The 25,955-nt window shown below is 52.1% G+C and overlaps 2 protein-coding genes and 1 long non-coding RNA gene across 6 annotated transcripts in view; 2 read left to right on the top strand and 1 right to left on the bottom strand.

Moving 5' to 3' along the window:
- MLN (motilin) lies at positions 1–11,253 on the top strand. Of its 2 annotated transcripts, none has more exons than XM_017853658.1 (5): positions 1–176; positions 3,218–3,341; positions 5,135–5,251; positions 8,497–8,599; positions 9,270–11,253. In XM_017853658.1, exons 2-5 carry the CDS (start codon positions 3,225–3,227, stop codon positions 9,278–9,280), a joined length of 348 nt encoding a protein of 115 aa, XP_017709147.1. In that variant the 5' UTR covers positions 1–176; positions 3,218–3,224; the 3' UTR covers positions 9,281–11,253. The 2 variants fall into 2 exon arrangements, with proteins under 2 accessions (XP_017709147.1, XP_017709148.1); XM_017853659.1 differs by having other exon boundaries at positions 9,273–9,432.
- LOC108516266 (uncharacterized) lies at positions 1,480–14,944 on the bottom strand. 3 transcript variants are annotated; one of them, XR_001881754.1, is made up of 3 exons: positions 14,858–14,944; positions 2,483–2,921; positions 1,480–1,785 (listed from the first exon to the last, which is right to left on the bottom strand). It is a non-coding gene; the product is annotated as an uncharacterized LOC108516266 (long non-coding RNA). The 3 variants fall into 3 exon arrangements; XR_001881753.1 differs by having other exon boundaries at positions 1,480–1,942; XR_001881752.1 differs by having other exon boundaries at positions 1,480–2,040.
- LEMD2 (LEM domain nuclear envelope protein 2) overlaps positions 14,944–25,955 on the top strand; it is a 17,835-nt gene continuing 6,823 nt past the window's right edge. Inside the window, exons 1-6 of the mRNA XM_017853657.1 lie at positions 14,944–15,705; positions 17,317–17,357; positions 19,679–19,754; positions 22,946–23,022; positions 23,920–23,999; positions 25,691–25,836. Coding sequence (XP_017709146.1) covers positions 15,666–15,705; positions 17,317–17,357; positions 19,679–19,754; positions 22,946–23,022; positions 23,920–23,999; positions 25,691–25,836 — 460 coding nt within the window. The 5' untranslated portion in view covers positions 14,944–15,665. The remainder of the gene's footprint in view (positions 15,706–17,316; positions 17,358–19,678; positions 19,755–22,945; positions 23,023–23,919; positions 24,000–25,690; positions 25,837–25,955) is intronic.

Genomic DNA, 25,955 nt, shown 5'->3' on the forward strand with positions numbered 1-25,955 from the left:
CGAGTTTCAAGAATCCAGGCTCCCCCACTGAGGGCCCCCAAAGCTGTGGTCAAAGGTTAATGGGCTCCAAGGGCAGCTCCCAGGGTTGGGAGGTATATAAGAACCCATCAGATCAGTGGGACACCAGAAGACAAGCAGAGAGACTCCTCCAGACCCACTCAGACCACACGCACGCTGTAAGTAGCCCTCGGAGAAAGTGGGTGGGGAGTGGTCGGCATGAGCCCTAAAGCAGAACGGTGGTGCAAGCCAGAGCCAGCCTGGTCCAGGGCCCTCTGCCACCTACGTCCAGTGCCCAGCTGGCCTTCACACTGAGTGCCCGAGCTGATTCCCAAGGCATTAGTGAGCAGAGGCAGGGCTGAGGCACAGAGGTTGGAGGGAAGCAGGTGGGTGCACCTCCTGGCAAAGCAGAGTCTGTTGTGGGTGGGTCTGGCACATCCACGGTGGGCCGGGAACCCAAGCCAGAGCTCATCATGGATGCAGGGCTCCTCTTGGCATGGTGGCTTTGCTCTGGAAAGGTAAGGAAAAGCTGGCCCTGCGATGACTCATGCCTGTAATCCCAGCATTTTGGGAGGCCGAGGTGGGCGGATCACGAGGTCAGGAGTTTGAGACCAGCCAGGCCAATATGGTGACACCCTGTCTCTACTAAAAATACAAAAATTAGCTGGGCATGGTGGTGGGCGCCTGTAGTCCCAGCTACTCAGGAGGCTGAGGCAGAAGAATTGCTTGAACCTGGGAGGTGGAGGTTGCAGTGAGCTGAGATGGCACCACTGCACTCCAGCCTGGGAGACAGAGCAAGACTCCATCTCAAAAAAAAAAAAGAAAAAGAAAGAAAGAAGGAAAGAAGGAAGGAAGGAAGGAAGAAAGGAAGGAAGGAAGGAAGGAAAGAAAAGGAAAGAAAGAAAGGGAAAGAAAGAGAAAGAAAGAAAGAAGGAAAGGAAAGAAAGAAAGAAAAAGAAAGAAAGAAAGAAAAAGAAAGAAAGAGGAAGGAAGGAGGAAGGAAAGAAAAGGAAAGAAAGAAAGGGAAAGAAAGAGAAAGAAAGAAAGAAAGAAAGAAAGAAAGAAAGAAAGAAAGAAAGAAAGAAAGAAAGAAAGAAAGAAAGAAAGAAAGAAAGAGAAAAGAAAGAACGAAAAGAAAAGAAGAAGTTGACCCCAGGGGAGAGCACACGGGGAGGCAAGGCTGGCCCGACCAGGAGTGCTGCAGGGGAGGGCAGACAGTCACCTCCGTCATGCAGAGCTGGGCACTTGAAGGCTGAAGCCCCCCATCTCTGATGATGGGAAAGGAAAGTTAGTGCCTCACTGTACAATGAAAAGCTCCCTCTCCCACTTCCAGCTCGCCAGAACACATGAACTTAGGTGACATGCCGACTGTCAGTTGGATCAAGAAAATGAGCAGCAATTGGATTTTGCCTTTTTTTATTTAAAGTTTTTATTGATTCCTATGGAGTGAATTAAATACACCAGAATGAAACAGGATCTATAGCTTCTCTGAGAAGGAAATGGGACGCTATAAATGTGACACATCCATCTCTGCTTGGGGGAAAAGCAGGCCCCAGAGACTCTTCAGGGAAAGCACAGGAATGAGACGGGAGCAACAGTGATGGGTCCCACCCACCTCAACCCAGTCTCCCTTCAGCTCAAGCTCCTCTGAGGCTCCGCACAGGGCCTCGGCTTCCTGGGAGGTGGTCTTGAGTGGGCAGGTGGTCCTTTCAGCCTGCTGGGAATTTGCATACAGCTGGGATGGGGCGGCTTTCGCTGTCTGAGCTCTCTTGTTCTTGTTCATGGAGTCTGAACAAAATGAAGGGGAAATAGGAAGTGGGAAGAAGAGAGAGCTGGAACAGTAAGAAGGCAGAGGGAGCGTCTGGCTTGGCAGGGTGGCTTCAGATGACTGAGGAGACAGGTCTTGACTGAGAGGCAGGATGCAAGCCTGCAGCCTTGGAAAGTTCTGTTCAAAGGGGGAGCCACGTTGAGACCTGCAGAGGAGCCCCGAGGCCTTTCCAGGGCAGACCCTCTCCTGCTGACAGAATCCAGGCTGCCTAAGGACTGGAGGAGCACTTTATCTGAAACCTTGTAACTACCTCCACCCTACCCCTACTGCTGTCTCGGCCTCCCCTCCCTGCACTCAGTAGTCCACCCAGCACAGGAACAGTGGTGCCCAAGATGCATTCAACAGGCCTGCCCCCTGTGCCTTCTTCCACCTGCTATGGGCAGAGGCAACGTGGAATGGGGTATTGGGAAAAGCACTGGGCCTCAGAAGGCCAAGGTTCCAGCCCCTGCTGCCTTTGAACGAGTCAACCACGGCTGGCATTCAGCTAGGCCGCCCACCCCCACCCCAGGACCACCCTGTCCCTGCCCAAAGTCGCCCAGTGGACGCTTTCTTAAGGCTCTGCACCCCTGCAGTCACCATGCCTAACTGCTCCCCACCAGGACCGGAGCTCCAAAAGCCCACCACAGCCCAATGTCCTGCCAGCTATTCTACACATACCTGCTTCCTGGTCAGCAATCACTGGGTTCCAGGGTGTGAGGAAAGAGGAGGCCTGCTCCCTGCTGTTTCAGGATGGTGGCCAAAGGCAGCTAGATGCACTGGAGCATGGGGCAGGGGGCTTGTTCCCAAGCCATCGCTCCCCCAACAGGGGAGGGGTGCCCTCTTGGCTCAGGGATACAGCTCCATGCTGAATTTTTCCATCTGGCTCATCCTTTGCAATGACAGAGGTTCTACAGACCCAGGGTCCTGGCCTGGCACTTCCAGGCAGAGCCCTGGTCATCTGGGCTTGGGTCCACCCCTTTTGCCATTCTAATAGGCACTGGGGCAGGGAGGTTTCCCGCGGTCTTGGGGCACAGGTCTGTTGATAATCTAGGCAGTCCTTCTCTGAAAGATGAGGTCCTCCTGCCTTATGAGCCCAGCCGACCCCAGAAGACCTCACCTGTAACAAAACAGAAGAACAGACAAGTGAAATGATTCCTCCCTGGTGTGTGGCAAGGGGCTCGACGGCCTTTCCCAGGAGCTTGGCCAGCTGCCACAGCTCTGGGGCAGAAAGGTGCTGAGAGCTCATCTGCTAAAGCTCTGATGCCAGGCCCAAATCCAGAGAGGCTGAGCTCTGGCTGAAGATCACACAGCGAGAGCTGGGGCATGGGCCAGAACTGAGGGCCCCTGCCTCGGACACAGCAGTCTGCCACTATACCCCAAACTTGGTGACAAGAGCTCCTTGTCATTGTTCAGCTCCAAGATGGTATCCCGTAAGGCTGTGGCTGCTCTGCTGGTGGTGCATGCAGCTGCCATGCTGGCCTCCCAGACGGAAGCCTTCGTCCCCATCTTCACCTACGGCGAACTCCAGAGGATGCAGGTAAGAACCTCCTGCTGCCTTGCTAGCAAGGCTGAGGTCACTATGACCTATGCCAGCGATACCAAGGAAAGTGTGAAGGACCAGGACCCAAGATAACCCCCAGTCCCAGCCGCCTCTCTGGCCACCTTTGCGCCTTCACTGGCATCACTCAGACATGTCAGTGGCTCATATGAGCAATATCTTTCCCACCCCTGCTTATCCTTTGGAGGAAATTTTTAATTAACAAGCCAATAAATATTTACTGAGCTGCTCTGCAGTATAAGAGGCCACCCTGGACGACGGGCCCGAGCATGCAAAAGAATCTCAGCACCTCCCCATGTCCAGGGAGCAGGCTGGGGTGCCAAGACACGAACATATGAAAAATTAACTAACAGTCGCAGACAAAAGAGAGACGTCACAGGCAGGGCATGATGAATTGCCCCATCAGTGGTGCTCAGGTTCAGAGGAGGGAGAATCACCAAGGGCTGGAGCATGCTTGGAAGCCTGCAGGGAAAAGGTGGAACTCAGCTGGGGGCCTTGAGAGATCAGGAGCAAGGGACCAATGGGAGCCAGCACCCAGAGGCGGGAAACAAGGCTGTGGTCCATGTAGCAGTGGCCAAAACCTCCTCTTTAGGGCCCAGAAGACAACCAGGCAGGCCTTGTGGAACTCAGGCAGTGGAGCCTAAGGAAAATGGAACTGCTGGCTCTGCCTCCCGGCTGCCTTTTACTTTAGACTTCAGGGGATGCTGAGTGTCTATGCAGATGTTTGGTTCTCTTTAATCCCAGGAGATGAAGAAAGGGACTTCCATGCTCCACCCTGTCTGAAACTGAGACTCCAATAGGGATGAATACATGAGTTAGTGCCCAGGGAGGTCTCGAGGCTGTGGGGCACAGCCTGTCTGCAACTGCCCACTCTATGCGGGGAGGTGTGTGGGGATCCACATTCCCAGTGAACAGCGCTCTTTTGAGGGGCAAGGCCGAATCCAGATCCCCTTCTTCAAGCAGACATGGGAACTGGGTAGGTACTACAGCAGACCCCAACACACTGTCTTCCACGCTGGCACACTCCCCACAGGATGACCGTTTGTTCTAGAATCACCACGTCTCAGGGCAGGCCAACAGCGGAGTCCTGAGAGTGTCACTAGAGAAAGCAAAGGAATGAGGATCTCAGTGCTCGGGGACCTGGCCGGCAGCATGCCGGGCAAGACTGGCAGCTGGACAGGAATAGTCAAACCCAGTGGAACATAAACTAGCAAAATGGCCAGCAAAAGACACTGCATTAATCTCTCCATGGCTTTTCTCCTCATAATTGCCAGGCACCGGGATTTTTATGAAGAAGCTACAAACTCCCTCCTCCATAATTTATCTCCTGTCTTGCCTCTTATAAATCACCTCCCAGGGACTCTGAGTTCCTGGGCCACCCCATGGCGCCCTCCCAGGCTAGGCTGACTTGCTACTTTTTTAATAGGCGCTCTGCTTAAAAAGACACATTTTCACACTTAATATGCTTGAAGGGTAGCCATTATTTTCAGCTTTTTAAGTTAATTAACAGTAACAATCTGGGTGCAATGTTTTAACTACAAAGGAATGGATTCCTCTTCAAGTTGATCTCTTGGTGGGCAATCTCAAGGGCCATCCATGAGCCACTAGTTAGTATCGGAGATTCCTCGTGCAGAAGGCTCCTGCGGGGAGGGTTCTTTCAGTCTGTAGGGAGCTGGGGGCAGGTAGCATCCTGGGCAGATGGAGACAGGCGAGGGGCCATCAAGGTGGGTTGAGGGAGGGCAGTTTTGTGCAATTTTCTGCTCTGCCCTTAGGAAAAGGAACGGAGTAAAGGGCAAAAGAAATCCCTGAGTGTATGGCAGAGGTCTGGGGAGGAAGGTCCTGTAGACCCTGCGGAGTCCATCGAGGAAGAAGGAAATGAAATGATCAAGGTGAGCAGACAACCGGGACAAGGGAGAGAAACTCAGAGCGGGGCATGCATTCCCCTGCCTGGCCTGGAGGCAGGGCCCACAAACCACAGCGAGCCTCAGAGTGTCCTAGGATACAGCAGTGAGCAAGACATCCAGGCAATGAGCTCCATCCTCGTAGGGAGAGACGACTCCAACAATGAGATAAATCAACCATTTCAGGCACCAGATAAGGAAGTAGGAGAGTGACTGAGTGGGGTTTGGGGGACTGCTTTGTCCCTGAGATGGGTCAAGGAAGGCCTCTTGGAGGAGGTGACATTTGACTTGAAACCTGAATGAAGGGAAGGAGCCACCTGTGCAAAGAGCTGGAGCAAGGACCTCCTGGGAGAAGGAACAGTGAGCACAAAGACTGAGGAGCACTGGTGGGCGCCAGGCCCTTATGGCAGGCGCCAGCCGAGTAGGCGAGAGGGCAGCATGGCCAGCCCAGGCAGGGCCTGCATGCAGCGCCACTGAGGATTCAAAGCAGGGAAGTCACCGGAGCCCTCTTAGAGCTGGGGCAGCATGAGTGGAGGCAGGAGGCCAGGCAGCAGGTGCTGCAGTCTTCCGGAGAGAGGTGGCGAGGGTGCCAATTCCTCCCCTCCCAGACAGAAACCCAGGAGCCAGCCACAGGCCTCAACACCCAGGGCGACTGTTGGGGCTGGGGAGAAACTTGAGCTTGTCCCGTGAGCTCTTTTATTTCACAGACTCGTTTATTTGGGTGATCAATAAATGAGCCCCTCCTAGGTCTGAGGCACTGTCCCAGGCACTGGGGACAGGGTGGCGAACAGACAAAATCTCCGCCCTTGTGGAACTCACACTCCATAGGGAAGAAGAAACAAGATCCTAGGACGACTGAAACAGACCACAAACAAGGTAAAGACAGGAAGCAAACTCAACAGTGTGGCAGGAAATGACATGTGCTATGGAGGGAAACAGAGCCACAAGGAGCCGTGGTGGGTTATGGATCTCAGTGGGCAACAGCAGGTGTCCTAGGAGACGGTAGGGGCACACAGACCAGAAGAGAGCAAGGCATGAACCACAAGGATTTCTGGGGGAAGAGCCTTCCAGGCGGAAGGGACAGCCAGTGCAAAGTTCCTGAGGCAGGAGAGGGCTTGGTGCATTCAGGAAGAGTGAGGAGGCCAGAGAGACTGGTGGAGGGGCAGGCACAGACTGTGGAGTTCACAGGCCACTGGACTCTCCATTCACTCTGCTGAAGTGGAGCCCTTGGGGGTTTTGAGCAGAGGAGGGACGGGATCTGATTTACATTTTAAAGGGGTCTCTCCAGCTGCTGAGAACAGACTGAAGGGACTGGACAAAGGCAGAGTTAGGGAGCCGCTGAGGAGGCTGCTATAGTATGAGACACAGAGAAAAAGAGAGAGGAGACTTCAGCCTCAGGCGGTCTTGGTGGAGGCAGGGCAAGGAGGTTGGATGTTTTAAATATTTTGGAGGTAGAAGCCCACAGGATTTGCTGAAAGAATGGATATAGGATGTTAAGAAAAAGTGAAAATTGACTTCAAGGGTTTGGGCCAAAACAACTAAAGAGGGATTTGCCACTCACAGAGAGAGTAGTTTGTGGTTGGCTGCAGGATGGCAGGAGGAAGGTCAGGAAGTCAGACTGGGCCTGAAAACCATGAGATGCTCTTGGGCATCCAGGCAGAGACATTGCCCGGGCAGGTGGACATACAAGTTTGGAGTTCAGGAGAGATGTGAGGGCTGGAGGCACACATGTAGGAGTCATCCGTGGTTAGAAGGAATTTCAAGCTAGGTGTGGGTGAGCCATTTGAGGGGACAGGTATGGATGGAGAATGAGAGACCCAGGCCTGAGTGTGGGTCACTTCCACACAAAGGGGCCCGAGGGGCGAGAAGACTGACATCCAGAGAGAGCAGGGGCCTTGTCACGGTCACACAGGAGTCAGGGCAGAACACAGCTGGACTCCCACCTCCCACTGGACACAGGCCAGTGATCCTTCCCGGTGCTGTTGGGCCCAGAGAACAACCTGGGTGCTGTCGCCGCACTCAGCACTCAGCAAGGTGGGGCTCCTTTCCCCCCACATCCACTCCGAACTCCTTGGGCTTCTGAGGAGGGAGCTGGGAGGGAATCCAGCAGCTGGCGAGCAGGAACACACTCAGAATCACCTCCTAAATGCACCTGAGTCGGAGTTTGAGGCACTAACTCCAAGGTTGCCCAGGGACATGGTATGTCCATGAAGCCTTCTTGGGAAGGCTTGGTTGGGGCCCCTCTCACCTCTTTCCATCTCCTAGAACCACGACACAGAGCTGGGAGGGCCCTTTGGGATTGCCCAGTCCAGCCTCCTCGTGTTCAAGTAAGGACCCTGCTAGAGGGTCTAGAAGGAGAGGCATAACCACAGCCGGGAATGGCATAAGCAGGACGGGACTGGGGCCCTTCAGACACCCTTCAGGCACCCTGAGCCCCCAAGGGTCTAGGAGGCCCATTCCTAGAACTCAGGGAGCCCAGTGGGAGGCAGAGGCCAGGAGTCTTCCAGTCTGCTGGCTAGTTTGTGCAGCAAGAGTATTGATCCAGGAAACTCTGGCGGGGGAGGGGGGGGCGGGGGCGACAGGGAGATCAATCAGTGCCCTAGGCTCTGCCTCGAGGCTGCAACTACCGCTTTGGTGGAGAGCCTCCAGACAACAAGAGGAAAGGTAGCCTGGTGATCGTGGGCACAGACCCTGGAGCCAGGCCCCTTGGATGTAACATCTTCGTCCTCTGCTCCTTACCACCTGTGTGGCCTTGAGCAAGTTACTCAATCTCATTGTCCTCAGTTTCCTCATTTGCAAAATGGGAACGTTAACCGTCCCTACCCCACAGAGCTATTAAGAGGTTAATATACATAGAGCACTTAGAATAAGTGTAAAGCATAGAATAAGGGTAAGGCTCCACAATGTTGGCTATTATTGTTGAGGGGGGAGTGAATTCCCTCCTCGTGAGAAAAGCCTGCTGGGGTTCCTGCTGACCCCACCCCTCCTGTCCCAGCATCACCATTAGGGAAGGTGTGTTGATCCTCTCAGCAGGACTCAGAGACCTTCAGGATCCAGCCCTCTGGTTAGAATTAGGGGAAGGTGGCAGAATTCCCAGCCATCCCTAGAGGCTCTAGTGGGGTCTGCAGGGTGATGTGGCTCCCGTGGGTCCCTCCTGCCACCTGTAGTGCACCCAGGGGTTAAGGGCCCTCTCCACACCTCTCCCTTATTATTAATGCTGTCTTATTTCACAGCTGACTGCTCCTCTGGAAATTGGAATGAGGATGAACTCCAGACAGCTGGAAAAGTACCGGGCCGCTCTGGAAGGGCTGCTGAGTGAGATGCTTCCCCAGCACGGTACGGGGAGGGCAGGCGTCTCTGCAGCTTGGCCAGCCTCCGCCCACCCTGGCGTTAATACTCCAGAGGCAGGGTTTCAGGGTGGCAATTTGTCTGGCGGCTTTGCACTTGAGAATGTGGAGCTGTCTTCTCCCTGGGCTATGCTGTGATACCTGCTGGTGGCTGCAGAGCCCCAGTTCTCCAGGGAGGCGGGTCTCAGACTGGGTTCCCAGCAACCCACCCCACTCTCCTGCTCCAGATATTTTAATTCCCTCCCACAACATCACCACGGGGTAGTTGCTCCGAAGGAAACCTTGATGCACTTTCCCTTCCCCATTCATTCTGCAAATTAAAGTCCTGAGCTCCATTTGGCCTTGCCCAGTTCAAGGTCTGCCTGAGTTACTTGAGCAAAGCTACATCTCCTCTGACAAACAGCCACTAATTACTTCTCATAGTCCCCAGGAGGAGAGAAGAGACTCGAGAAAGTGCTGTTAGTGATGGAGAAACTGGGAGGTTAAATGACTTGCCCCAGGCTATAGACAGCTTCCGGGCTCCTTGCAAAACATCCCACCTTCCCGCCCAGCCTGCCCTGGTGCCCCCTCCTCCCTCCGACCTACAGGCAGGTTTTAGAGGGCAGTTTCATAAGCAGACCTGCTGATGGTACTGAGTGCAAACCTCTGCTTTTCTCCAGCAGCCAAGTGACGGCCATGCTGGGGAGAAGGTGGACAGATTTGGGAGGACTCTACCGCGCAAGTGAGGCCCTGGGAATTTGCACAGCCTGCCAGCTGGGCCTGGAAGGAAAACACCCTTTCCAAAGCAAATCCCCCTCCAGCAAATAAAGCATGAAATACACAGAAATGACTCTTATTTAATATTTTAATTCCCAAAGGGCAAACTCAGGTCGCAAGAAAAAGGCGGGAAAAGTAAAGCTCAGAGAAAGTTGGCCATAAATAATGCTTACATTAACATTGTGTGCCTTTTGTGAGTTCTAAGTTCAAATATTAACTCAGATCCAAACAACTAAAAGAGTACCACTCACTGGCCCTTCCATTATAGGTGAGGAAACTCATCATTTTTTTGCCCACACACCGAGCCAGTGACAGAGTGAGGACTGGAATTCAGGTCTCCCGGGTCTCGGTCCATTTTCAGTTTACTGACATGCTGGAGGTCTAATGGGCCAGAGAATTTTAGGGCCTCTGCACTCAACCCCTTGCCAAGTAACTTCCAACCAGCCCTTTAACCTCAATGAGCCTGTGCAAAACCAAGGTGGTAATATCTGCCTTGAGATCTGGGATGGAGGCACAAGCAAAGAGCAAATTACTATTATCACCTTGTGACTATCAGCCCCAGCATCCGCAGCAGAATTACACAGCCAACCCATTTATTTTTGCCTTCTAAACAAAACTGGATGGGAAATTTCATTCTAATTTAATTTTACATTAATGAATGTTCATTTATTTATAAACTGGGGCCACATCGGAACTGCAGCTCCCTCCATCCATAGGTTACCAGCAATTAGACACAGTGTCCTTTCTGCATTTCCACCCAGGCTTAGCCACAGAAAGTAGTTACCAGAACAAGAACTCCAACGCTGAACAAGGGACCCTTGTTGGAGGTACTCTGAATTCTCCTGAGAAACACTCAAACCTCCCATGGGCTCCCACCCCTGCCACGCTACACATTCACACGCATTTCCAGCATATACCGATCAATCCCGGAGCAGCTGCAGGTTCCTGGGAAATGCTGCCAAGACACCCGGTAATAGAGAGAGAGGGCTGCGGCAGAAGGGCATGCGGGGGGCGGCGGGGGAGACACAGAAATCTATAAAGCCTGCTGCTGGGAAGATCTGGATCCAAGACTCCTCCCTGCCCTTCCGAGCTCCACCAAGCCAGTTCACCCCATTTTCTGTAACATACTCCAAGAAGCAGAGAAACGAGATGCTCACGGTGGTCCCTTTCCCCGTGGAAAATGCATTTTGTGTCCTTCCCTCATCCTCTGCTGGAATCTGCCCCTGTAACGAGACCGCCTTCCCCCATCACCAGCAGGGGGTGCCCATTTCTGGGGCGGGGCCCCAGCACTGGCTGGGGCATTTTCCCTGAGATTCTGGGTGTTGAAGTGCCTCTAGTTGAAATAGACACCCACCACGGAGGGACATGGGGTCCCCAGGAGACTCTGCCCAGGCGGTCTGCACTGTTTAGGTGGGAATTGGTCCAGCAACCACAGCACTGGGGAAGTGAGAAGGTGCGTTCTGCAGAAAAGCCCTGTTCAAAGCTCAGCGCTGCCGCCCGACAGCCCCAACCCTCACCCCGCGGCCTCGGATGTGCTTCTCGGTAATGAGCTGCAACAGGGACCCAACTACCACCTACATCTGTATGCACAGTGCCCTGGCCACTTGTTTAGATGTGTCGGCTCCTTTCTTCTCTCGTTTTCCCCCTCCTGCCACTGTTCAATTTCTCACAATCGGCTCAAATAATTCTTTTTTCACTAACAAGCTCCTCCAGTTTCCAGGACAGCCAGCTTGATTGCTTATGGGACATCCACAGCTTTGGAAGAAATTAAAATTGGGAGGAGGTTGGGGAGGATTCTGTGAGCTGAGTGAAGAGAAAATGACCATGCTTTCACAAAACAGAAGAAAAAGAGACATGCTCCTGGTTAAAGCAATAGAATGAGTGGGACCAGAGACCAACCAGGATCAGAGATAGGGAGGGTAGCCGGAGTAAGCAGGAGAGCAAAGACACCATTCCTCTTCACACGTCACCCAGGCTTATCCAGCAACATCTGCAAGAATCTCTCCAGATATCTGGCAATTACAGAGAGGCACGGATTACCCCGTGTTCATCTGGAATGTACTTTACACTTAACAGGACCACAGGTCATTACAGTGCAACTTGAACCTAGCTTCACAAAATGGAGATGATGAGGTATTTTCTTGGTAACCGCATCAGTGTGATCTTAGCATTACTGAGCTATGTGGATTTGCCATGAAATTGAATAGTTAAAAGCAAAGAGTAATTGTCTGATATCTGTATGCTGTAATTTAGTATAATCTAATCATGGACAAAGCCCAAAAGAAAATATTCTCAAAGCATTACATTTTTCTTCATACACAATTTGTTATTGACATTGGGTAATATATTCCATGCCTTTGAAGGAACTCTTACTCATGGATATCAACGTGTGAGAGCAGTCAAAAGAGTGAGGGATTTGTTTAATTTTCAACAGATTATGAAATACCATTCTGGCATTTCTCTGTGACTCCATTTTCCCCATGAGCCGATGCATCCTCAGACCTAGAGAGAGAGAAAAAGAGTGCCCTCCTCTTCCATAATGCACTGAGATGGAGCAGCGGGAAGCTGGGTGTTCGTGGGGTCATTCCAGTCAAAATCTGAGCCCCAAATGGCCCCACATTTCAACCACAATCTCCCGGTGCCCTGCCCCCACTGTAATGCCACCTATGGCGTAGGTGGGGAAGCCCTGAATAGCTGAGGCCCTCCATGAGGGGGATCAAGGACGAGTCCGTGGTCCCTGAATATCTTTGAGTACCTGATAACTGTGTGCAGGGCTTTTTGTAGGAGGAGGAGGAGAATGGAACCCACTAAAAGATTTATGGCTGTGATTATTATAAGGCTCTGCCAAGACAGAGAGAGGTCAGCGGGACGGAAGGGAGTGTGGCAGCCCCCCGGGAATCCAGAGCATGCTCCGAGCAGCCCTTCACCTCTGCCAAATGTGTGGATGTGGTTACTAAGTAGATTTAGATATTGGAGCTTGTTTTTCCTCTTCTGCCTTTAATACATCAGGAAGACGGACCACAGCCTGAGCTGCTGCTCACCTTAAAAAAAAACACAGCAGTGATGAGAAAGGAGGGCATGCAGAGCAGCCTCTGACTTTGCAACATTGCCCTTTTCTTTACAATATGCCTTCCTGCCGTGGACAGGCCCAGCAGGAGAGCCAGGCTGAAGGCACAGAAAGGCTGGCTCCCAGAAGCCCTGGTGGGCTTCGTGGGCAGCTCCCAAAGGGGCAGCAGTGGCAAAGAAGAGCAGAGGTTGAGCCCTTCCAAGCGGAGGGGAGCGTGTGGATGGTTGTGTGGAGGAAAGCAAAAAGGAACACGCCAACTTCACTAAACCAAAGAAGGGCTATAAATCTGGGCAGGAACGTGACTGGAGCTGGGAGTCCAGGATGAAAAGGGAAGGCCCAAAAACTGGGAGGAACGCCTGACTAACTTGTGAAGTTCCGTCTCAGAGGAGGTGGGGAAGGGGAGCATTGATCAGCAAATTTGCTGTTAAGTGGTCACTGGGTGTCCCTTGGTGCACACCCAAAGCCCTGCCTGTAGGATCCTGCAAGACAAGGCCATCGACAGCCAGAAGCCACCATGGAGGTAGAAGGGCTGACCATGGGTGGCCGAAGGCCACAACTCCAAGCACAGTGGGTTCTATACCAGAGGGAAGACAACAGAGTTCTGGGGGAGGGGCTGTGGGCCACTTGACCCTAGGTGTGTGGAACAGCAGCAGTGTCCTCAAACACAAGGAAGCTGACAAAGCCCACACTGCGTGCCACCACTGGGGGTGGCTCCAGTTCAGTCCATATTTTTAAATCGCCCTGAGATCCATTGTGATAAAATAGACCATAACTCTGTGAAATGCTGTAACGATAACTTTGTTTAAGCATTAGTTTCAAGCCCTCTTAGAATACGTGGGGCCAGTACTGATGCCGAAAGGCTCATTCTTTATATATTGAACTGCACAGCTGCAAGGAGCTGCACAAATGTTACCAACTCATTTGTCATGCAAACAGTGCTTCAGAAAGAAATAAAATACTATTATGTGGTATATGTGTTAGGCAATCACTATATCAAATTCATGGCATTCCGTGCAAACACAGACAGAGAAAAGGAAAACAACACTTGGTGAGAGAAATCACACCACATGGGAGCAGCTAAGTCGGGGGAGATGGGGAGGCCAACAGTGGAAGCTGACCAAGCTGAGGCTGTAATTTTCCCAGCAATTGTGGCCAGGGTTGAATACCCCCGAGGTGGAGCAAGTGGCAGGAATGCAAAACCCAGAGAAGCATAGCATTGCCCACTGTGTCAGGGAGGGGAGGGAATAAAGTGAGGAGTGGGTAAGGGGTCTGTTGGGACAGATATGGGGCAATTCCAGGGAGAAGGGGCCTGGGGGAAGGGGAGAATGGAATAGCAGGGATAGAAATAGATGGAACCTATTGGGCCAGCAATAAATGTTTGGGAATGGGAGTTGAGGGATGTGGAAGGAAGATTATAAACTGGCTCTACTTTCAGTTGCCACATTCCCTTGCTTCCCTTAGGGGTTTCCTGCTAAGAGCCTTCATGTAACCAAATCACCTGCCCTGTGGGAGACTCTACACAGCACTGACACTGCAAAGATGTGGTTTAAGTATAAACACGCATGAGCGTGTGCCCCGCACTGTCCCAAGCACCTTAGCCAAACTACCTCTTCTAATCCTCACAGCAACTCTATTGAGGTTTACTGGCAAACAAGCTAAAAACGTTAATTGAATATGATCACACATCTAATAGTTGTGAGTAGGGATTTGAAACTGAACTGTCTGGCTCCAAAGCCCACATCCTAAACCACCAGTGAGGCTACAGGACCGTGTATCTCTGGAGTCTTCTCCCACCCATGTCTCCTTGTAAAAATCCCATTACGCAGACACAGGCCCTCCGCAGAGAAGCCTCAATTGCTCACTCGAGCCCAAGGGCATTTTGCTCCTCTGCCTCCACTATGGAAACTGCGTCCTCTCCAGGCTGGCGCTCCTTTGGGGCCAGTGTCTGTCCTAAGGCCGGGATCACACCTACTTGGTGCTCAGTGTCGCCCAGTGCCCAGTTAACAAGCCCAAAGTCGGGACAGGGTCTTGGAGCATGCCTGGCGTGTACTATACGGCCCAAATAAAACCGGATCACACATCAGTCCCCAAGCCCAGATAGACAAATGATCCTCTCTCTCCATTCGCAGAAGTGGCTTCGTTCACCATTAACCAATTCATCCATTAAATCAACACTGACTTTACTGAATGCTTACCACGTGCCAGAGGCAAAGCTAGGGTTGGAGGACTCAAAAGATTAATACTGTTTGATCTAACAAACAAAGGGAAGTGGGAGAGCGGAGAGGGAAAAACAAAACAAAACAAAACACAAAATTAAATCCCCCTTGGACCTTCCCACCATGGCGGCTCTAAGAACCACGTCAGACCTCCTCATCATGGCCGACCCATATGCCGAGCGCAAACCTTCCCAACATGGCGACCGACCTTCCCATCATGGCGCGGGGCCCCGCCCGCTCCGCCGCGCCTGCGGGAGGGAGCAGTTCCGGGTGCGGTGCGCGCCGGGGGCGGGCGGGGGGCGGCGTCCTGGCCATGGCCATGGCCGGCCTGTGGACCTGGAACTGCGGCGGGAGCGGGGGGGTGCAGGACCTGCTTCCGCCAGGCCCCATCACCGACACCACCAGGATGTCTACCGCAACAACTCGCCGCCTGCGCGGGCGAGCCCCGTGCTGCGCACGAGGAGCGGCTCGGGAGGATGCGGCCGCGTAGGGAGGCCCAGTCCCGCGGAGGACGGTTACGGAAGAGGGCCCCGGCTACGCGAGATCGCCGCTGCGCGCCCGGCCCGCCGCGCTCTCCGCGCGGATCCTGCCTCCCCAGCCGGCCTCGGGCTCGGCCTTATCGCGACCCCTGGCCTACCGCGATATCCACCTCCGCGGCTTCCTGGGTAAGGTGAGCCGCGGCCTCTGCCTATCCGCTGCCGCCCACCGGCGCAGCTCAGGCGCCCGCGCCTCGTCCGGCAGCTCGAGGAGGACGAGGACGCCCGACGCCCGACAGGGCACGCAGGGCCCGGTCTCGCGGCCCGCCGCTGGTGGCAGCGTCTCCCGCCCGGCCGGCGCCTTCCGCCCTCCTCGGCCCCGACCCGCGCCCAGGCCTGCGGGCGACTCGAGCGGGCCCTACTGGCGCGGCGCGGGCCCGGCCCGAGGTGGGGCGCCGGCTGGAGCGCTGGCTGTCTCGGCTCCTGCTCTGGGCCAGCCTGGGGCTACTGCTCGTCTTCCTGGGCATCCTCTGGGTGAAGATGGGCAAGCCCTCAGCGCCGCAGGAGGCGGAGGACAACAGTACGTCCTGGGCCGGCGCAGGGGAGGGCCCTGGGGGCGCGTGTGTCTGTCGGACGACCACCCGTTCCTGTCGGCGCCAGGCCGCGCACTTCCAGCCTTGTCAGCAGCCTCTGACTGTCTTCTCATTTCCAGGCCTGCCTTCTTCCAGCTGTAGGAAGAGAGGGCCAAGGCTCCTGCATCTGCAATAATTTCTGCCTTCACTTTCTCCGGTTCTCCTTTTCTGCCCCAGCCCTCCCTTCTAACGTCTCCCTTTGAATCACAAGCTGTAGTCACTGCTCCCCCAACCTCTGGTTTTCTCCCTGGAGAGGAAGCCACACCCTCTTCTAACAGATTCACCCCATCCCTTTGGGTTCTTCCCGTTTGACCTCTGGCTTACTCACACATTTAGTGCCTGTTTGAAGGCACTCCAGATTTCACTGACCCACAGATAGGATCTGGTTGGGGGTCCCAGCTTTGCAGCACCAAAAAGTCCACTCCACTTCTTTGAACCACAGGGCCGCCGCTTTGTCAACAGGAGAATCTACCAGCCTTGCTTGCCAGACAGGTTAAACTGATAGCAACGGGAGGCGTTTACTATTGCTTGTAGCACCCTCATGGAGTGTGTTGAGCGACTGTAACTCAAGGATGCTCACAGCCATCCTTCTGGCCACACTTAAGTTACATGGTTAGATATGCCAATGAGAGGTCTTCAGAATACAGTATATATCCGGAATAGCTGAGAATTGTGTGTTTCCTGAAAAGAAACAGAGATCATTTCATTATACATTTAGGTATAAAGGGCCACTGTAGTTCACCAACTTTTAATACTCTTTACAAAGCACAAATGTGACTAATACTGTTCCCAGCTTCCAGCCAAGGCCACATCCTTCCATGCCTAGCAGGAACTGCCAACATACAGGAAAAAACTAAAGTTATGTCTTAGCTGGTGTGGCAGATGGATGTTTGGGAGTGTACAAGTCTGTGGGCAAGGGTATCAACAGACTTGTGTGCAGACACCCAAATGATTTCCCCACTATGAGAGCAGTTTATCAACTATGTGAATAGATTGTCGACCTGCTAGAGAAATTAAGCAGACCTGGGAGTGTCATGGTACTATAACTACACTGGTGATGTCAAACAGTATCACACTGGTACTCACTGCTGAAATGTTTTAAGACAACAGTGCTAGAATCTATGCTGGTATTTACCTGGACTTCCCCTCCTATTATGGTGTTAATCTCTGTTTAACATATCATTGTTTTCAGTTTACAAAACTGTCCTGTACTTTGTTTTGTTGGGGCCTAACTCCCTGAGTTAAGCAGGGAAGGCCCATTTGATCCCATTTTACAGATGAGGAAACAGAGATTCAGAGTGGTTGAGTTGCCCAAGAACCTTGAGCTAATCGTTTTCAGCTGGGACGAGGACCCAGCTATCTTAATTCCTAATCCAGGATTTGGATACCCTTACATTTTGCTGTCTGCATTTTAAAAGTGCCTTCCTTAGATGACATCTTTCTAATCCCCACCCTTGGCTTGGTAATGCTTTACTCCCCCCGAATGTTGTGAGTAGTCTCTTTGTTTTCCTTTCTCAACCCACACTTAATTTCCTCTGTGTTTCTTTTCTTGGTCTCAGTGAAGTTATTGCCAGTGGACTGTGAGAGAAAAACAGATGAGGTGAGTTTGAGTTTCTCTGGCTTTTATTATTCCTCCTGAGGATATTAGCCTCCATCAGGAGGTAAACTTCCCCAGAAAAAGAATAGGATCATTTTCAAGGAGTGCTTCCTGTAATGTACCAGAGTCACATTGTGTTCTGTGATGTTTGTGTCAGGCTCAATTGTGGCAGTGAAGGAATACTTGAAATAGAATTGACCTCCCAAAATCCAACCCTGGGCTTGTTATGGACGCTTTCCCATCAAATGTAGCATTTTCTTCTGCCTGAGTCAATCTAGGGGGATACAGTAGGTTGTTGTTGAAGGACGCCCCCAAGCTCCCTGGCACGGGGAGGAAGGGCTGGCGTTTCTAAGCATCAGGAGGCCAAGTTCTCAATTCCACATTCTCTCTCTCTGGCGGTGCAGCTGTGGCTCTGAAAATGCTGTTCTGATTTGAAACATAGGGAGTTTGTTTGGAACACATCTTAAGTGGAATTAGCCCTCTTAGTCCACATTTAGATTTGCTTTATGAAGCTCTAATATTTCCTACAAATAATATTTGGGGATGAGCAGCCCCATCCATTTATGAATCATGAAGGCAGCATTATCAAGGAGCTGGGATGCTGGTTCTGGTGACAGTCTGGAGAAGATATGGGGCAGTACATTTTCAGGTCATAAATTGTACCAGTCATGTGCTGCCAGAGGGCATGACTTAGTAGTCTAATTATTAAGTGTGCAATGCCTGGCCTCCCGAGCCCTTAGTTAACATCTCTGGTAGCTCAGGGGCTGGGAAAGAAAATGACGCATGGTCCTCTGGCCACCCCTGCATTGACTGACTGACCCATGTAAATGAGGGGACATCCTGGTGCAGATAACCACTTTTATTTCTCTTTGGCTTCTGGTGTGTCATGGTTTGGGGTGTTTTATTACATCCATTTATTGCATTCATCCACCAAATATCTTTGCTTCCCAGTTGTTTTGTAAAAGCAGATTCACAGTAAGTTTAATCTGCCTTCTATCATAAAAACTGTAGTTGATGATGAGAGGAAGTGGCCCAGAAACATAGGCAGCCAGAGGGGAAAACTGGAATTTGAAGACTTAAAACAAAAACAGGAAAAAATAACATTCTGTAAGACTTCTCAGTGCTATGAGTTTTGTTTGTCTTTTAATTAGAAAATGGTTCCATGGTTTCTATTTCTTGGTCCTTCACGTCTCTAAATTAATCAGACCCACAAGTGAATGGCACATTTGTTCCCTGGCTGCCTCTGATCTGGACACACTCAGGCCCCGCTTGAGTGAGCCCAGACAGGTACCCTCCAGGTCCTTGCTACAGATGTGCTCTGTGGACAGACAGCATTCAGCACCTGCCAGCGAGGGCTTCAGATGCAGATATTCCTATGTGTAACCATGCAGATCTTCATCAGAGCATCAGAAAGCAGGGGCTGGGCCATCTCAGTGTAGGCTTTGTGGAGCTGAGATTTCATGGGGCACCCTTCGCCTTTCTGGAGGGTGGACACAGGAATAAGCAGGTGGGGACGTGTTTCTTGGCTTTGGTGAGGCTCCTGCTGAAAGTCTTATTCTTTGCATAGCTCCAGGCTCACGGAGATCGCAGACGGGCATTTGAATTTCAGATTCGTGTTCTTTCCCTTTTCGGCCATTGAAGACAGTGACACTTTGTGTTTTTCTTTCTGCCTTTGTGCTGCCGAAAACGTGGGGACAGGCTGGGAGTGGGTGTGTTGTCTTAATCAGGCCGTCTCGTTGTCTGGTACCGTCTGTCCTCCTGTTTCCTTTAGGTGGTAGCAGCCTCTGCTGAGTGGTGTGTGAGTTTGCACCGAATCCTACCACAATCCTTACTCAGATGAGGGCCCTGAGATTCCACCTAAAGGGAGACAAGGTGGCAGCTGCTGACATTCTGCCCTGTCTGCAAGCTCTCCCAGCTCTCCCAGCTCTCCCAGCTCTGCAAGCTCTGACAGCAGTTGCTCTTCCGTCTGAGGAAGCTGAGCGACTGCATCATCCCCCGACCACGTCGCCTCTGCTCAGCCCTCTTACTGGCTGTCATTCCAAGGGAAAGGCAGGAGCCAGGAGTCTCCGATGCAGCCCCTTGGTTACAGTGTCTGCTTTCAGCTCTGCCTCTGCTTCTCCAGGGTCTTTCTCAGGCAGTTAACCCAATATTTATCAACTCTCTCCCTGAGCCCAGCACTTGGCAGAATTTGTTTCTATTTTGTAAAAGTATGAGATGTTCCTTGCTGCTTAGTATTTGACAGTGTGGCTGGAGAGGTAAAGATGGACAGACAGACCCGTCCCACCCACCCCTCCTTGCTGACCACTTGTCCCGTGCCTTTCCAGTTCTGTCAGGCCAAGCAGAAGGCAGCCTTGTTGGAGCTGCTGCATGAACTCTACAACTTCCTGGCCATCCAAGCTGGTGAGTAAGTCACGTAAGTCCTGAGATGCCTCTTGTGAGAGCTATGGGCGGCTGACCCGGTTCATCAGGCTGGTTAGTTACACTGCGGCTGGCGGGCGAGACCCTCCCTGGTTGTCTCCCAGAAGGCATATTCAGAAGCCAAGTCTCACCTTCTCGCCTCCCCACTCAGGCACATCTTTTATAAGCCTGTGTTTGAACAAAACACATTTGATTCTTGCTCCTCTTAAGGGAGGTCCTGGCCCGTGCACAGGCCTTCCTGCAGCTGTTCTCCCTTCTTGGGGATGCCCAGTACCTAATGCTTTGGGGGTCCGTGTTGGCATGGGAAGGGGCCAGGCCCCAGGTGTTGTTAGAATCTATGTCCTCCCCCCTAGAGGGACCTTCTGAACCAGATGGTTGGCTGGGCCAGGGAGAGGCCTCTTGCCTGTGCAGACAGCCTGTGTGGTGGGCCCTGGTGTCACATCTGGTCCTGATCACCATCTGCTTGTCGGACCTCGGACAAAGTCCCTGATTCTCTCAGGGTCTTCATCTCCCTGTCCGACCAAGAGCTCCTGGGTCTATCTGTTCTCTACAAATGAGAGTCAAGTGCTGTCCTCTAAAGGAGGGCATTCTCAGCTCCTCTGTGAAATGCCCCTGGAAATGCATCCAGAAGATGCATCCCCTGCTGTTTTATTTGGTGAAGTTATTCCTTGAGGCCAGAGATATCACCTGCATTATTATGTCCTCCCCGATGCCAGGCATCTAGGAGGCTCTCAAAATCACTTGCACGTGACATAGGTGAATACCAGAGTATGCGCCTTGTGTTAAATATGCTGGACACAAGAACCAGACATAGCAGTTCTATCTTAAAGGACATTCAAGAGGCGCCTCTTACCTGTGGGGTCAGAGGACAGATCTTAGGATTGTGAGGTCAACCCTTGTCTAAGGTTTCCCTAGGAAATTGGGGTCAGGTGGACTTCTGGGCCCTCAGTCCTCAGGGTCAATCTCATGAGCATCAGCTCTTCTGCCTCCTTCCTCTTGAAAGTGAGAGATTGAGAGGGTAGGGGAGGCATCCATGAGTACTTGGAGGAGAAACAGGTACTGGGGCTCCTGCTCACAGCATCATAGGAATTCCTCTGTATGGCCCAGGTGCTTGGGATGTCAATTCTGACCTAAGAGGGTGTTCTAAACCTTTGTGTCTCAATTGTGGTCCAAGGACCCATAGCATCCGCATCACATGGGAGCTCACTAGAAATTCAGAATCTCAGGTCTCATGCCAAACTCAGTGAATCAGAGTCTGTATCTTAAGATCCCCAGGGCATTTGAGTGCACCCTGAAGTTGAGAAGCTCTGCTCGAAATTGGGTCCTAGTAGATATTTCTCCTCCATCCCACCCTCCATATGTGGTCCTGCCTTATGCCCTCAAGGGTCCTGGCATCTGTTGCCCTCCGACAAGTCTGGGGGGCCGCCTTGAAGGTACATATCTCACTGAGACAGGAGTGTGCCTCACAGAGGCTCCTTAGTAGTCCTCAACCCCTCCCCACCTCTCCTGTTAGGGATCCGCTGTGGGCTGGGCACTGTGCAGGGCCTTGCAATGAGATGACTCAGCTCCAGATCCTGCCTGCAGGGTGGTTGGGGTCTACTAGAAGAGACAGGCCACCTACCTCCCTGACCACTGGGTGATACAAAATGTGATTAGACAAGAACCAAGAGGTCAAAAGTTCTGGGAGGCACAATGCCTTTTAGCTGGAGCAGTCAGGAGAGCGTTACAGGGGAGGTGGCATCTGTGCCAGGCCCTGAAGCCCAGATAAGACTGGTTATGCGTATGTGGGGAAGGACAAGGCAAAGCGGCAAGAAGTTATATCTCGGTTGGGAAGCAGCACCTTCATGGAGGAAGGGGAAGATGAGGGAGTGAAGTCTGGAAGTGTTGGTTAGGCCCCACCATAGATGGCCTTGGATGCCAGGCCACCAGAGCTCAATCTGGCAGGCAGTGAGGGCCAGAGAGGCTTTGAGCAAGGGAGTATCATGCTGAGAGCCAGGTGCCAGGAAGGCGAATGCGGCAGCAGCTTGAGTAGCACAGTGTCATTTAAGCAGAATCATTTTCAAGCATATTGACAAAACAACTGGATTGGAAAGGGGAGAGGAGGAGCTGAATCGGGAGGCCATTTACATGGTCCAGGCAGGCCTGGCAAGGGCAGGAAGAGTTCTGGTGGGAACGGGAGGATGCTAGAAGCCACCTGTATCTCAGGGGACCCCTTGGGCCAAGATCAACTTTGAAGTAGGAGGATTTGGCTGTGTTGGGGGAGGGGGACAGGCTTCAGTTCAGTTTCAACATTTTAAAATATGACCTTCAGCTACTCCCTTCCCCAGCATGCAGAAACACAGACACTGGCCACCCGAAGTCCGCCAGGCTGTGCTGGGTCCGGGCAGTCAGGCCATGCACACATGTTAAATAAATAGCGTGTGCGTGCCTGGCCCTGGACCCTCCCTGCTCTCAGGGAGTCAGGCAAACCACAGCACAGGAATAAGGACCAAGGGCTGTGGCAGGTCACTAAATGTGGGGCCATTTCATCAAACGAAAGACCCCCAGGGGCTGAGGGCTTCCCGGATGAGATGGCCCCTGGGCTGGACCCAGGAAGTTGGGTGGGACTAAGCGGGAGGCTGCCAGCTCTATCCTATGGGAGCAGGCCTCCAAAGCCACTCGGGAGAGCTGCCCCTTGGCGTGCCGTGCTGAGGCCCCACTGCCCAGCACACAGACATCCTCTTCCTCCAAGGAGCCCCTCAAGACAATAGACCTGGCATTCCAGGTCGCCTGCCTGTGTCATGAGTCAGAATCCCCGTGGTGCCCATGGCCTCCCTGCCTTTCTTTTTTCTCAGGCTGTGTTTATTTATAGTGCCATTCCGGTACCTTCCGAAGCTATCTGTCTGATCCTTTTAGGGATCAATTGCAAAGAGACCTTGGTCTTGGGCAGCTTTTTAGTCATTTAATGCAAATCGCCACACTGCTTTGCAGGTCAGGTTTTAATGATCTGGAATCGATCCAAGCTAAGTGGCTTTTGATCTTGCTGCAGAGTGAAGATGCCCCACAGAAGCCAGGAGCTGCTGGGCCACATGCTCCTTATTAGAGCTGATGGCTTGATTCTTGCTGCATGTTTTAGTCTGTTTCACAGTGATTTTTCCTCTTTGTGTTTGAGTGTGTGGTTTTTTTTCTCCTAGGTAATTTTGAGTGTGGAAATCCAGAGAATCTGAAAAGCAAATGCATTCCTGTTATGGAAGCCCAGGAATACATAGCGGTAAGTGGCTTCGGTGCTTATCCGTTCCTGGGAGGGCCTGGTGCTTTCCTATTGGTCTTTCAAGCCCTGTTGGGGTTTTTGTTTTTGTTTTTTTGTTTGCTTTGTGGCTTTTGTACTAGGCTACCTTAAGTTAAGGTTTGGTTTATGGCTTTTTGTGCTAGGCTTCCTTAAGTTAAGGCAGCCATAGTAGTGACTGCCCCAGAGCCAGGCCATGTGTAGTGGGGCGGCTCTCTCCTGACCTGCTGCACTGTAGGTGTGCCTGTTACCTGCTTCTCCCTTGGTTCACTTTGGTCCTCTTGCCTTCAGCTTTCAGGAGAAACATGCTGTCCCTTCTCTCCCTTATGATTACCATTCATACTGCCAGGGGGCCATTTGATTTCCTGTGTGGCCTCAAGATGGTAGATATAGACTATGGAGCTGGCATTCCAGGTCACCTGCCTGTCCAGTAACTTAGGGGTCATCTGGTTCCATTTGCATTTCACAGATGAAGAAACAGGCCTGGAGAGGGTCAGGGACTTGCCTGAGGCCAGACCATTTGCACTGGCCACTGGGCTCACCCACTGCCAGCCCCAACGCTGTTATTCGCTTTACCCCAAGATGAGCTGCCAGCTCTCTGGCCGGATGCTTCCATCCTCAAGAGAGTCATATTCTTTTGGCCGCCTCAGACCCACATTGTTTTCCTGCTTGTGCTTCCGCATCACCTCCTCTGGTTATAGCTTCTTCCTTGGCTTTCATCAACCCCAAATTTCCTTCCTGCCAGTTTGCTGTGCTTTTAGCAGAGCGGGGTTTTGGGGCTGTGGAGGACACGGGAGAGGGCTTCCTTAATCCAGCAGCAGAATGTTGTTCCAGCTGCTCCACCCAGATGCAGAACTAATCTTCTCCTGCGCCCTCCCACAGAATGTGACCAGCAGCTCCTCTGCCAAGTTTGAAGCCGCACTGACCTGGATACTGAGCAGTAACAAGGACGTGGGCATCTGGTGAGTGTGGGCAGGGTGGCGACGCAGCATGGGTGCCTGCAGCCACTGTCTTTGCTCATCACTAACACCCATGCTCCGACAGAGCTGTCTCAGGTCTGAAGCTGGAGGCTGGGTCTCCCAGCTGAGTCATGTGGGCTAGGATGGAAGTGGGGCAACAGAAGCAAGAATCATTTGGAATGCAGTGTAAGGAGCAGCTTCAAGATGAGACACAAAATTCAGGTGTTAGGATGTTAGCCTGGTGTTACAGCTAAATCCTGTCTCAAGTAACTCAGTCTGTGCCTTTCTCATTCATCAATACCACATGGTTTATTGGGGAAGGCATTTTTCTGCACTTTCTCTCCTCGGAAGCTAGTTTTTATTTGTAAATGAAACTATTCTTTCTATATGTTGGTTTTACTCACTATGGAAATCGCATAAGGAAATACTGGATTTTATTCTGACCAGGCAGTTTCTGCCTCATTTTAATCACTGGTGAACGCTGTTAGGAAAGATGGCAAACCCTTTCTTGAGGCTGAAAGGCTGTATCTGGAGGCTCAGCCCAGGGGGAGGGGCGTGTCACAGCCAGGCAGCCTCAGAGACCTGTCCCCTGCTGGAAGAGCAGCATTACCTACCCGCTTCCCACTCTTAGTGTTTGTGGGGGTCTCTGTTCAGGTTATAGCTCTTGATATTAAAACATCCTCTAGAGTTTTGTTCTCTTCCCCTCTAATCCACCCAGATTACTAATTCCATCAGCACTGCATCCAGCAGAAGCCCCTCGGGCAGCTCAACCTCAAGCTGGATAACTGGATGCATGGCACGATTAAAATTTGTTGGCTTAAATTAAAAAAAAAAAAAAAAAGCTGCCCCGAGTAGCTGAGCAATTTTCCTGTGTTAGAAAAGGCGGAGGAGAATACGGATTTTATCCTCAGCAGCAGCGCTCACTGAAGCTGCTAACACAGAAGAATGATGACACTCGCCTTTTCTGTTGGGGAAGGCAGCCTGGAGGGTGGCAGAGCCGCTCGCGATGACCATGTTGAAAGTGAGTCCTGAGAAATCAGGACACTTGGGATGCCAGCCATTCCAGCGTGCAGCCTCAAGAGCATGATATTCTCGCCCTGGGTCACCTAGCTGGAAGAAGCCTCCGGTGTCCACACCTCTGCAGGTCCTGACACCTCCTGGCCAGAGAGCATGGTGGAGGCGCTGTGGCTGGGGTCTGGCCTCGGGGAGCCTGGTGGTTTTCATTCCCCATGAGCCTCACGGATGCCCCATGATCTTTAGCTTAAACAGCTTATGTGCCTCCTCGCCACGGAGGAAAAGTGCAACCTCCCAGATTCTGTCTTTCAGTTCTTGCCATGCAATTGCAAAGCTAGTGATTCAGTAAACATTTCCATTTCTCTGTGCTGGGAGGTGGGAATCCAATTTACAGTTTAATCTCCTGCACGCTGAGAGAGGCTGTCAAAGACCTGACAGAGGGGGACGTCGCTTTAGCACTAGGGGTTCAAGCCTGCTGCCGTCTTTAAAGCTTTATTCATTCTAAGTAGCCAGTGTGGGAAATTTCTGGAAAGAGTGCAGCCAGGATACCAAGCCTATTCTATGAGCAAGTAGAGGTCTTGCATCCCCTCCTTCCTTCGCTTCCTCATGTTTGAAGTGGGGTTTGTGCTGACTCTCCTTGGAACTTTCCAACATGTTTAGAGCCCTGTGTCCTGTTTCAGGTTGAAAGGAGAAGACCAATCTGAATTGGTGACGACCGTGGACAAGGTGGTCTGCCTGGAATCTGCCCGCCCCCGCATGGGTGTTGGCTGCCGCCTGAGCCGGGCCCTGCTCACTGCTGTCACCAACGTGCTCATCTTCTTCTGGTGTAAGTCCTCGGCCGCCTTCCCTCCCCTTCTGTGCAGTCAAGCGCACTCCTAGGCATGAATGATGAGCTATAGAAATTCCAGGCCCGGAGGGTTCATTTCTGTCTAGTGAACCTGAGGT

The sequence above is a fragment of the Rhinopithecus bieti genome, unplaced genomic scaffold (assembly GCF_001698545.2).
Source record: "Rhinopithecus bieti isolate Rb0 unplaced genomic scaffold, ASM169854v2 scaffold_36553, whole genome shotgun sequence".
In the NCBI taxonomy this organism is placed as follows: domain Eukaryota; kingdom Metazoa; phylum Chordata; class Mammalia; order Primates; family Cercopithecidae; genus Rhinopithecus; species Rhinopithecus bieti.

Excerpts from the sequence above, each read along its gene's own strand:
- MLN (XM_017853658.1), top strand. The coding sequence starts at position 3,225 with ATGGTATCCCGTAAGGCTGTGGCTGCTCTGCTGGTGGTGCATGCAGCT. Across the intron at positions 3,342-5,134 it reads GCGAACTCCAGAGGATGCAG|GAAAAGGAACGGAGTAAAGG; the intron begins GTAAGAACCTCC and ends CTCTGCCCTTAG. Across the intron at positions 5,252-8,496 it reads AAGGAAATGAAATGATCAAG|CTGACTGCTCCTCTGGAAAT; the intron begins GTGAGCAGACAA and ends CTTATTTCACAG.